Raw genomic sequence first — 13,608 nt, forward strand, 5'->3', positions numbered from 1 at the left:
CTTTGACACAGAAATGATGCTCCTGGTTATATTTACAAATAGATCGTAATCATCTTCTTATGTGCCACATGAAATTATGTCCAAACGGAAAAATGCCTAATAAAAGTATGGATTATAGCAGCCTAATTGTTTTCTTTTCGCATAACAAATATGCATGACAAATATTAATAAGGCAAGAATCTTATTTTCACTTGCAAACAATTTAATTGTGTATTATAAAATGAATTGAAATAATACTATTTGCATTAGATATCACAGTAATGAGGTGTGATTTATAAAGCTTTAGCACTGAGAAAGATTTTTTTTGTAATTGCTGTTGTACATTTATGTCTATGAATAATCAAGCTAATCGATACAGATAAATTACAGCCTGTCAGGTGGTTTATACACATGCATGTTTAAAATCCTTTCACACTCTGTCAGTAAGACACTTCATCAACACATTAGTCTCACTTCACTGAGAGATGCTACAAGCGTTATAAATGAGGCTCGTATAAGAGTTGCTTACACAAGAAAAATCCTGTACGGCTGTGCCAACACAATAAAAATATTACATTTACAAGTGTGTGTTTGTATGTATGTGCATTTTGAAGGCCGGTGAAAGCTATAGGATCTCACGCTAGGATCCTTTGTAGGTCCCATACGTCAAAAAAAAAAAAAAAAAAAATCAATATAATTTTACATTTATTTCAAAATATTAAAAAAATGTCCAAAAACGATATGTGCTGAAATATATTTAGAAATATGTTTACTAAAAATATTTGTTACAAATATATTTTTTGGCCAATGTTTGTATATTTTTTATATATTTTAAAGCATTTATATTCACGTTGCTTGGAAAAAAAACTTTATATGTTACAAACTTGTAAACATAACATGTTTGAAAAGGTTAAAATTACAGCAAAAATATGCTTATAATTTTATATTTTATACATGCCTATACATTTTATACAAACTTTTATACTTTGGCCAGAAAAATATATTTTTGGCCGTATGGGTTGTAAAATTAAAAATTTATTTGTTTCCATTTTGAAATACAGACCCTGCTGGACATCACATGTTTTGTGGTTCAAACCAATTAAAATGGTAAAAATCAACAAATCAAAATAAGGCACACCGATTAAACACCTGAAAAATCAGGTCTGAAGGGGTTAATATATGAAGGTTAAAACTAAATATATTTTCAAATTCAAAAATAAATTTTATTAAGCGTACGCGCATAACATGCACACAAGTAAAATAATCTCAATACACAAGAGAGTGATAGATTATAATACTCACATTTTTAGAGGCGTACCAAATCGTACGTCGAGTCCGCCATATTTTGAAGGGCAAGACTGGCCGATTAAAACTGAACGTTTTGTACGTTTTCACGTTAATCATACACCAATGAGATCGGTTCGGAAATTTAAATGTTTTCTGCTTTTAATATAGAAAAACGCAGCTCCTTGTTCACTTGTATGCGATTTTATGACAGTCCTGACCTCCCCAATATGGCGGATTCGTTGACGTATCGCAGCAACGGACGAGAGCGCTTCCGTGCATGTTTGTCAGAAGCGTGCCGAAAGTGTAGATAACGTTAACTACTTGCTCATTAAGTGTCTTTCAGATACGTTTTAAGTTTTCTTTGACATTTCAAAATGCAACAAGCCACTTCGATTAAGGACGATGTCCAAATTCCTAACAAACACACCAGCAAGAGGAGTTGTTTTCAGTCATCTCTGTAAGTAATGTAGTGTAAGTGTGTGATAAATTATACCACTGAATGATTTTACCTCTCTGAGCGCATCAATTCGCTAATAAACTATCTGCTTTATGTCTGAAATACCGCGGCACATGAATGCTGATCAGGGAATTAATGGATTAGCATTTCAGCGTCATAATAAATTAAATCATGTCAGTGTGTGATGTAGTGTGTGTTACGTCAGACACTGACCGATCTAATGGCCTCATATATCTGATTACAGATAAGATCATATCTTATGAATATTTCATTTTAAAACTAGCTGAAATCATTAACACCACAAAAATACCTAAAATGTAACGTGAAAGCCTAATTTACGTGTTAATTCGTAAGTTACATGGCAAGATGATTATCATTATCTATATCTATATGTCTTTCTTCATTATCATATAACATAGACCGCAAAGATGAGCAATATAGTTAAAAAACAGCTGAGAAAGTATCTAATAAAAGTTTGCTTACGGATTGTCTGTGATTTGCGCTGCACTGACCTCTAGTGGCCACGTCATTACATCACAATCACAACCTTAGTCAGTGGATCTCAACCTTTTTGACTTCAATTCAACATAGTCCAGAATCTGTTTATTATCCCCCCTCCCACATACACATATTTTAACAAACACTTTATATATGGAGCAGATGCTATATTACCTTTTTTTTAAATCACCTAAAACTATTATTTCATGAAATGTGTCAATCATCTTTAAAATGCCTTTTCTTCTTCTAATGGAGAAAAGTCATATAGGTTTGAAACAATAAAGGGTATAAAATGGTTTGTATGGTCATGTTATATTGACACAGTTTTACTGTGGTAACTGATCTCTCAGTCACCTCCTGTTACCATAGTGCACTGGAGTACGATTACAGCTGTAGAGGCACTATACTCTTTCTTGAGTCCCTCATCATGTAACCACCAGACAGATGAAATCATTTCATCTTCTGATCTTTACTGCATGTTTCAGGACTGCTTTCAGTTTTCACAGTTTAATTCAATATCTCTCGCTGAGAGCCACGTCTCATGTCACACATAATCCTGCAGGGCCCTGAGCCCCTCTGACAGAAAGAACCACGGACTCAGACACCGGTGAGTAAAACACTCTGCGTCTCTGTCTGCTTGTAGATTTTGTACTCCGTTTGATCGCTTTTGGTCGTCCGGGCTGTTTTTGAGTTGAGACCACAGAGAGAGAGGCTATGCTGGGTTTAAAATACTTGTGTATATACAGTATATACTGTAGACCAGGGGTTTTCAAACTGGGGGTCGGGACCCACTTGTGGGTCGCATGGTGGGATAAGGTGGGTCGCGTAAGTCGCCTTGCTGCTGTGGTGAATGACACAAAAATAGTTTAGTCAAATTAATGACTATGATTTGATATGATTGCATGAATTATTTTGATATTTCAATAAAACACAAATTTTATTTATAAATTGACAAGGAAAATAAAAACTACTAAATGTGTATTTTACTCATATTTCCATTTAAAAATATGTTGGTGGGTCCTGGCATAGATTATACCTATTTTGAGTTTGTCGCAAAATAAAAAATTACACTGCAAAAAATTATTTTCAAGAAAACCCCATTGGCAGATTTTTTTGATTGTTTTATGCACAAAATCACTTAAATTTGATATTTTTGTCTAAAAACTAGACTTATTTTCTTTGGTCGTTTTGCTCATCAAGAAAAAGCATCTTAATTTAAGAATTTTTAGATATTTTTTACTGAAAACAAGACCAAAATACTAAGATTTTTTTTTTGAATTTTTTTGCAGTGTAGTTTTAAGACAAAAAACACAAAATTTGAAAAACAAACCCTGAATTTGTTCTTAAACAAGCCAAAAATAGCCAATGGGGTATGAAAACAAATCTTTTTTTTGTAAACACATAAATCAAGAAAAATTTAAGAAATTTTTACCCACATTGCAAAAAAAGATTTTCAAGAAAAATCAGTAAAAATATCTAAACATTCTTAAATTAAGATGCTTTTTCTTGATGAGCAAAACCACCCAAGTAAATTAGTCTAGTTTTCAGACCAAAAATATACAATTTATATTATATATAAATAAATTATAAATATAAAAATGTATATACACATGTAAATGTTTCTTAAATATAAACATGCATGTGTGTGCATTTATCTATACAAAGTTTTTATACACAGTTCACACACATACATATGATGTAAACAAAAACTTTTATTCTGCTATAGATTAATCGCGATTCGATTAAAATAATCGTGAATCGTTATGAATCCCTAATTTTAATAGTGGAATAATACACTGCAAGCAGCCCCAGTTTGCACAAAATGACTTTGGTGTATATAATTATGGGATAAAAATGGTATGCCTGCTTATTAGGGATGCACCGATACCACTTTTTTGGAATACGAGTATGAGTACGAGTACTTGCATTTCAGTACTTGCCGATACCGATACCGAGTACTTAATAAAAAAAACATGATTTAAATTTACAGGTAACAGCTTTAGTCATATAATTTAACAAAAAAACAAAGGACTAGTTTTCCAGTTTGTTGTAAACTCTGACTCTTTGGACAACACGAGGCATTAACCCCTTACACGCCGCTCAAACATAGACATTTCTCAGACCGTGGTATCGATTCCAGGTACCGGGGGACTTTTAACGAGTACGAGTACTTAAGAAAATGTGGTATCGAGGCCGATACCCGATACCAGTATCGGTATCGGTGCATCCCTACTGCTTATAATGTTAATGGTATATTTTAACATCAGACAGATACAGAACCGTATTCTTATCACAGAGGTCTCTGACTATATAATTACTGTTAAGAAAGATTAGAACGGATCCTAAGTGAAACCATAGACTCTTGCATACTATATCTGAAATAAACAACACGTTAGAGTTGCCTGTAAAAATATGCATTTTTATTTACTGAATGGCATCAATTATTAAATGTGTTAAAAGTTTATTAATTGCGAATCATATTAAATATAAAATGTATATGCAAATGTTGAGAATGATGCATTGTTATATGCAAATAATAGTGTCTTATTGATATAGATTTAAGAAATATAAAGTATTTTGTTGACGCTGTATAGCACAATTTACTTTTCCATTTTGGCATTTAGTGTTAGCCACAGAGAACCTAATGAGGCAATAACATGAGAAGTGTTATACAACATCCCCAAAACTCTTCATGTAATATAGCAGAAGACTCATCAGCGTATGCACATCTGATGTGGGTGAATAATAGTTGCATATCTTCTGCATATGAAATGAGATGTTATATTGATGAATTACATCCGCTTGTTAAAGCATGACAGGGCTCGGCAATAAAGATGCCTGATGGCCTTGGGTCAGTGTGAGAGTTTTGGGACAATGATGGATTGTCATTTGTCCCATCCGGCCACTGCTGTGTTGTCACTTAATCTTACTAAATAACAAAAAACACTTTTCATTGCAATATTAATTCTGTCTATTTAATCTTGTCAGCAGGTAAATGTTATGAGCACTTCCGTGCATGCAAATGTCAGCCTTACTATAAAGAATTGAAGTTTTTACCAAAAGTTTTTAAAGGTGACATTTCTTTAAGACTTTATTAAGATGTGAAATAAATCTTTGGTGTCCCTAGAGTACATATATGAAGTTTTAGCTCAGAGTATCATATAGATAATTTATCATAACATGCAAAAAATTGCTGTTTTGGGTGTGTCCTTTAAAATGCAAATGAGCTGATCTCTGCACTAAATGGCAGTGCCGTGGTTGGATAGTGCAGATTAAGGGGTGGTAGTATCCCCTTCTGACATCACAAGGGGATCCAAATTTCAATTACCTATTTTTTCAGATGCTTGCAGAGAATGGTTTACCAAAACTAAGTTACTGGGTTGATCTTTTTCACATTTTCTAGGTTGACAGAAGCACCGGGGACCCAATTATAGCACTTAAACATGGAAAAAGTTCGATTTTCATGATATGTCCCAGTGATATCTCAAATGTCAATATTTGGTGGTCTCTGTTTAAGTTTTCAAGCATTTTTTAATTATTATTTTTATAGTTGGATATGTAAATTTTTTAGAATTGTGATATCCATTACACACAAATGTCACACCCATAACATTGCTGCTTCTTTATAAATGCACAAATATTAAAATAAATGTTATTTGTTCTTTGAAGAGCCGTTCCGTCTCCATTTGTTTGGTATTATTGCATTTTAATACATAATTCCTAGGATAATGTGGTAATGTGGACCCAGTGTTTCAGAATTTAAAACAGTTTCTGTTTTCTCTCTGGTCTTTATGATGAAAGCTCTTGAGTCGCCCACTCCTGCCGGAGGCCAGCCTGGCCCTGGGGCCGCTGGTTCTCCGTTTTACCGTGAGCTGTGGTTTATTGTTCTCATGGCCGGAGTCGGACTGCTGCTTTTGGGTCTGATCCTGGCTGTAATTTTACAAAAGGCTCTCAAAAAATCTGCATACACCCGAGAACGGCCACCCCTCGTACCGCAGCAGCACCAAAGCCAGCTGGCCTCCTATCCACCCAACAGCTCTTACATGGTAAGACCGACCGCTGACAGTCTTTTCTAGAAATGTTCACATTGCAGGTTTTAGTAGATAATAATGTAATGTAAAAATATTTAGCAAAAATTATTCATTCATTTTACTTAATTTATTTATGCTACATTTTAACAAAAAAAATTGAAAAATAAAATAAAAAACTTTTGTTTAAATGTAGCTTAAATAAATTGACTGCAACCACTGACCTTAAAAATTGAGTAAATTAAATGAGTCATTTTTTTGCCTTGCATTGTGTGATCGTGTTAATTGCATTGCTAGAGCAACTGGTCTACAAATTTTGGGAAATTTTCAAAATATTTTACGATAAAGATTTATAATAATCTATAAACATGTGAATATATTTGCCTACAAGGGAGGAGGGTGTCTGATGATCACGATGCCTCCTAACTTGACAAAGAACGGTAGAACAAAAATGGTATCATATGAAAGTTTATAAATTTATCTTTACTGTAAAAAAAATCTGTAGAAATTACAATGTTATTGCAGCTGGGTTGCCGGTAATTTACCGTAGATTTAAAATTATGTTATTTACTGGCAAGAGTTTGTTCAAAGTTAAATAAATGTGAAATATTAACAAGTCTTTATCTTTACAGAATAAAACTATACAATAACAGCCTCATGCAAGGCATTCTGGGAACCAGAAATCATCATCAACCTTTTTTTGTTTTTTGCTTCAGATTTTGTTTCCCAGAATGTTTTGCTTGATGCTGTTTTTTTAGTTTTACTCTGTTAAGACAAAGACTTGTAAATGTTAAATGTTCATTTAACTTTGAACAAAATGTTGCCAGTAAATAACATGAATTTAAATCTACGGTAAATTACCGGCAACCCAGCTGCAATATCTACGGATTTTTTTTTACAGTGTTTGCTATACATAACTGTAATTTATTGCAGAGGACATTTGTCTTGGTCAGATCTACACATCATAAAGTTACATTTGGCAGCTTGTGAAAGTGTCATTGCCTAACATATCCAAGGAACAGTCACATGAAATTTTTTCCTTAAGAAAAAGTTTTTCATGAAAATGTTAAATGAGGAACAATAAATGAATGGAAAGTTATGGTATTGGTATCAATAAAAATATCAATTTATGATTGTTGTGGCACCATTCTCATTGCTATATCACATTTTGCAGAAAAGTTATGAAACTTAATCACACAAAGTTTATTATTTTGATACCTGTAGCTGTATCAAACTACTGACCCATTTCTGGTCAAATGTAGCTACTTTCATTTCCGAGGCTTTCTCCTTGTAGACCAGTTTAAAGCTTGTTTTGCTTTAAAATCAATCTTTGTAATGTTGTGATTAATCTTGAAGCTGGTTTGATTCTTTATTAACAGTAAACATGTTTATTTCTCACCAGTTTGACATGGTTCCAGATACAGTGGGGTCTTCACACAGTGTCAAACTGAAGGCCTTCACAATGCACATGGAGGTCAGACGTTTATTTACATTTTATTTACATTCGGTTTGAGCTGCTTTAATTTAAATAACACCTTGTACTGATTAATTTTAACATATTTCGTTGACATTGTTTTGTCTAAGATTAAGGTTTGTTTGTAAAAACTTCTCAAATAATCTAATATTAATAAGGCCTAGTCCTAGACCTCCCCTAAATGTTAATGTATTTATAAAATCTCTATTTCGAATGTTTTTAATATTTATATAGCTAAATGTACATTGAATGCTCTTTATTAATGACCTCTAGCATTCTTGCATGAAAATGTTGTTCTGAATTATACTTTTTATAGAAAGTTATTTTGGATGTGATAAGGTAAAGTCACACAGAATGGACGAATGCCAGCAAACACAGATATTGTCATTTAGAAAAAGGAGTTTGCCAGTTTTTGTTGGGCACATAAAGTCCTTACGTGTTATGTTGTGGTGTTTTTCAGGAGGTGATTGAGAGCAAAGTGATTGAGGATGATGTGTTTCCTGTGGGTGAGACAGGTGTAGTGACCGTCTCAGGTCTGTACTCACAGAATCCGTTACAGCGCAGCGTCAGTCAGTTGATTGACAGCAAAGATGAAGATCCGTGGGAGCCACATTTCAGACGCCTCGACAGCGGCCTGGTCAGATTATCACAACATACACTTCTGTCTGAGAAAAATATGTTTTGAAATAATAAATTAAATTCATGATGTACAAATTTTAGATATAAACACACCGCAAAAAATTATTTTCAAGAATTTTTTTTTAGTATTTTTGTCTTGTTTTCAGTAAAAATATCTAAAAATTCTTAAATTAAGATGCTTTTTCGCGATGAGCAAAACAACTAAAGAAAATAAGTCTTGTTTATAGACAAAAAAATCAAATGAATTGTGAATTTGTGCTTAAAACAAACAAAAACAATTGAATTGAATTTTTCTTGAATTACGTGTTTAAGAAAAAAAGTAAACTTATTTCAAAAAAAATTTCCTTACCCCATTTGCAGATTTTTTTGCTTGTTTTAACTATAAATTCACTTAAATTTTATATATTTTTTTGTCTTTGTCATGTTGCTCATCAAGAAAAAGCATCTTAATTTAAGAATTTTTAGATATTTGTACTGAAAACAAGACAAAACAACAAGGGAATGCACTCTACACTGCAAAAAATGATTTTCAAGAAAAATAATTCTTAGTATTTTGTCTTGTTTTCAGTAAAAATATCTAAAAATTCTTAAATTAAGATGCTTTTTCTTGATGAGCAAAACGACCCAAGAAAATAAGTCTAGTTTTAGGACCAAAAATATCAAATTTAAGTGATTTTGTCCATAAAACGAGCAAAAAAATCTGCCAATGGGGTAAGAAAAAAAAAATCTTGAACATTTTAATTAAACACCAAATTCAAGAAAAAATCAAGAAAAAATTGTAGGGGTGTCCTCGACTAAGGATTTACATATTCGAATCAGAAATTTCGAATCTTTCCATAGTCGACCGATAGTCGAATCATCTATGTTTGTGTGCATGGGTTGGGAGGGGGTCAGACCAGGTACAAATTGGTAACTTTTATTTTCTTTCACAAACAGCACACATAAACAACTTTCTGATAAAGTGACCAAAACTGTCTTTCAAGTAATAAACGAAGACAAAACTGACGATGCATTTATATATATATTTTTTAAGGTAAAATGTAAGGCAACATTTGTATAATTATTCCTCATAACATTTTAAAGCCACGATCTACAGAACATCACACAAAAATACATTTTGATAACTAAACCTAAAAAAATAACAAAGGTGATCCTGCCTTGGAAACTCCGGCTACAATTACGTGTTTTTATTTAATTTGGAGATAGCGCGTCAAAGCAGTCATGACCAAAAAACCCGACAAATGAGAAATGACAAATAATTTGTGATTGTGACTGTAAATGATAAAAACTAATCTTTATTTACAATTCATTAAACGTTAATTTATAACAAGAAAAACACTGAAATTAATGATTATATAGACACTACGCGTTATTATTTAGCACAGAAATACCTGCTTGCTTGCTTTGACTTTGATCATCTCTGTATTCACTTTAGATACAGAAAGACCGGATGATATTATTTATTTCAGGAATCTCTTTGCTATAATTTGAAAGTGAACACCGACTGACCATAATATTAAATCACAAGAAAGACATTCGTGTCAGGCAGAAATAGGTTCGGTGCAGATACTAGTTTCCGTTTCATCACCGAAATAAAAAAAAGGGCTTACCTGTTTTGTAGTTTAACTTTAAGATAGACAATATATGTTTTAAATACATTTTAAAAACTTATACTCGTCGAAAAACATCCGTTTTTTAATGTTTAGTTTGATGAACTCCTAAATATGAGACGCAGAGCACCTAACCGTTCGGCTAAATTACATGCGCAAGCATGGCCAGCACGCAATAGCGCAACATCGATACAACGAAAAGCTATCCAAAATTTACATACTTAAATTAGATCGGAATTTACGTTTATAATAAATACAATTTTTTTAATAAAATAAGGTCAGAAGTAACAAAGTGCAGAACAAATATGCAAAATGCCTCAAGTGCACGGAAACAAAACACAGGCCAAATAGTTAAATCAGATAACCCAAAGTGATTTATAAATAAAATAAAATATAGAAATTATTAAAAGAACGAAAGACATAGTTTAATTTGCCAGCTTTGTCTTTTAAATGTCGAAACAAAGAGGCAAGGCTTTAATAACATAGAGACCTCTTATGGACGTGAAGCCCGGTCACAGGGGTTGTTGGATTTATTAACGCATTTTAAAAATATTTATTGAAAGCTGCTACTTCACATATTATTTGCAGCATTATCATAATATGCAGTATATTAATATATTGTGAGAAAGCTGTTATATGTGAAATCAGATAATGTGTGCACCCATACGGCCAAAATTAAATGATCCTCATTTCATAACACATCTGCGACGATTCGACTGTGAGATTGGTAGTCGAATCAGGCTTCTCCTATCGATGCATCGAATCTTCGACTATTCGGGGTCACCCCTAAAAAATTGCTTACCCATTTAATGTGATATTTTTGGTCTAAAAACTAAAATTATTTTCTTGGATCGTTTTGCTCATCAAGAGCAAATCATGCAAATCATTTTTTGCAGTGAAAAATAAGGCCCTGCACTGCAAAAATGATTTTCTTACTTAGTATTTTTGTCATGTTTTCAGTAAAAATATCTTAAAATTCTTAAATCAAGATGCTTTTTCTTGATGAGCAAAATGACCCAAGAAAATAAGTTTTAGACAAAATATATCAAATTTAAGTGTATATAATTTGTATATAAAACAATCTGCCAATAGGGTAAGTGAATTTTTCTTGAATTTAGTGTTTAAGAAAAATGTTCAAGATTTTTTTCCTTACCCCATTTGCAGTTTTTTTTTTTTTTTTTTGCTTGTTTAATCCAAAAATTCACTTTAATTTGATATTTTTTTTTGTCTTAAAACTAGACTTTTTTAGGTTATTTTGCTAATCAAGAAAATGCATCTTGACTTGAGGATTTTTAGATATTTGTGCTTAAAAGACAAAAATACTAAAAGTCATTTTTTGCAGTGTGTATTTGGACAATTAGGTATGAACACTGCGAAAAAATACTTTCATACTTAGTATTTTTGTCTTCTTTTCAATATAGATATCTAAAAATGCTTAAATCAAGATGAATTTTCATGATGAGAAAATAAGTCTAGTTTTTAGACCAAAAATATCAAATTTAAGTGATTTTGTGCATAAAACCAGCAAAATTTTTAAAGAAAAACACAAAAATTGTTTTATTCACAAAATCATTTAATTCTTGAATTTTCTTGAATTTAGTGTTTAAAAAAATGTTCACAATTTTTTTGCTTACCCCATTGGCAGATTTTTTTTGCTTGTTTTATGCACAAAATCAATTAAATTTGATATTTTTGGTCTAAAAACTAGACTTATTTTCTTGGGTCGTTTTGCTCATCAAAAAGTTTCTAAGTAAGAAAGTCATTTTTTGCAGTGTATATCCCAAATAAGGCCCTGATTTGGACAAATAGGTATGAAGACTTCAAAAAATTGACTTTCTTACTTAGTTTTATTTTTTTCAAATATCTAAATATGCTTAAATATAGATGAATTTTTTGATGAGCAAAATGACCTAAGAAAATATGTCTAGTTTTTAGACAAAAAATATACTATTTTAAGTGAATTTGTGATTAAAACAAACTGCCAATGGGGTAAGAAAAATTTTCTTGAATTTTGTGTTACAAAAAAAGTTTAAGATTTTTTCATACCCCATTGGCATTTATTTATTTGTTTGTTTTTAGCACAAATTCACTTAAATTTTGTGTTTTATTTTGTTTTATCAGCTAATGAATTAATTTGGACAAGGAGATCAATGTCTTCAAACGTAAAGGGTGACAAATCGTTCAGGGAATGTGAAAGCATACACTTTTCCCCTCCTCATTCACACTTTCTGATATGATTAGTGAAATGATTTTAGCTGGTCATTTTGTGCCAGGGCCAATTTAGCTTTTTTTGTGATTATTTAAAATACATCTCACTTTGTGCAATAACCTAGAAACAATATAACAACGCTGCAATCACTTGAGCAGCAAACTTGCAATTCACCAAATGTATATCACTGCCAATACTTTTGGCCAAGACTGTATAAGATTAATGTGATTTTGAATTTGTGTGTTTCTCAGTTTGAGGGTGAGGAGTTTGTGGACACCATCAAAGGCTTCAGCACAGTAAGGAAAGAACACACCATGTTTACAGACACCAACCTTTGACCTTCATCATCATGACCCTTCATCTCTGAGGAGAAGCATGAGAGATGGATTGACATCTCTCAGTGAATTACATGTTTAAACACTGGAAATCTCATGTTTATTAACTTGAACCCATGATACTTATGATGGAAATATTAAAATGGGTAAAAACACAGAATTAGTTTAATCCCATTCTTTGGTAAAATATTTTCGTATTTTGTAGAAGTCAGCATTGTACAGTATTCAATGGTAAATGTAATATTTAAGCATCAAGGTATAAAAAGGCCTGCATCAATATAGTCATAGCTAAATTAAGTGACTTATTGCTTTTATGAACAGTTGATTCATAATGAAAGATACCAAGAAATCAAGTAAATGTAGATTGATGTGTTAAATTTGATTTTGAACTTTTATTTCAGTGTTTTTAATATTTATATAGCCAAAAGTAAAATGAATTTAAAAGATTTGGCCAAGTCTGTCAGAAACCTTTGTTTTACGTTCGGTAAAATTGACACTGATCAATCATGCTTAACCACAATTCGTTTTCACTTATGGAGATGGTTTTAGAGAGAAAAAACTTTTAAGGCTTGTGATTTTTGTCTACAATTTTTTTTTACCATTTCTTAGTAAAATGTAGTGAACGTGTAAGAAAAAAAACATCAAACAAGTCACAAAATTGCTTTCTTTGGAAAAACTAACAAAGGTAATAGAAATTATCAATACGTTATGGTATTATGTCTTTTAAGAACACTCCTATTTTTTTTGTGATTTTTAGAAAATGGCTTCTAGGAAAATGTTGTTCTATAAACATACAAATATATCAAATGAAAGAACAGACCCTCTGCTTAAAAAAAAAAAAAAAATATGGGTACGTTTCTTAAAAAAAATTGCCTTTTTTTTTAGCAAAAAGCTGAAATAATTGCATTTTTGTAAAGGAATTTTGTTAGAAATCGGGTCTCATTTATAAAACGGGACTGGAAACGGCATTTCACAGACGAAGGTTGTGATCTATAAAAATAAACTTTTTATAAAGTTAAAAATGTATAAAGGGAACATTGCTTTATTTTATAAGTCTTAATATATTTTAGTGAATGCCAATTTTTGACTTTT

General features: G+C 31.7%; 1 protein-coding gene across 2 annotated transcripts; it reads left to right on the top strand.

Annotated features, from left to right (window-relative positions):
* Positions 1-1,566: 1,566 nt before the first annotated feature.
* On the top strand, positions 1,567-13,062 carry LOC135737928 (usherin). 2 transcript variants are annotated; one of them, XM_065255781.2, is made up of 6 exons: positions 1,567-1,723; positions 2,707-2,828; positions 6,023-6,267; positions 7,652-7,723; positions 8,184-8,360; positions 12,433-13,059. In XM_065255781.2, exons 3-6 carry the CDS (start codon positions 6,112-6,114, stop codon positions 12,517-12,519), a joined length of 492 nt encoding a protein of 163 aa, XP_065111853.1. In that variant the 5' UTR covers positions 1,567-1,723; positions 2,707-2,828; positions 6,023-6,111; the 3' UTR covers positions 12,520-13,059. The 2 variants fall into 2 exon arrangements, with proteins under 2 accessions (XP_065111853.1, XP_065111852.1); XM_065255780.2 differs by lacking the exons at positions 1,567-1,723; positions 2,707-2,828 and having other exon boundaries at positions 5,437-6,267; positions 12,433-13,062.
* The last annotated feature ends 546 nt before the right edge of the window (positions 13,063-13,608 follow it).

The sequence above is a fragment of the Paramisgurnus dabryanus genome, chromosome 12 (genome assembly GCF_030506205.2).
Source record: "Paramisgurnus dabryanus chromosome 12, PD_genome_1.1, whole genome shotgun sequence".
NCBI lineage: Eukaryota > Metazoa > Chordata > Actinopteri > Cypriniformes > Cobitidae > Paramisgurnus > Paramisgurnus dabryanus.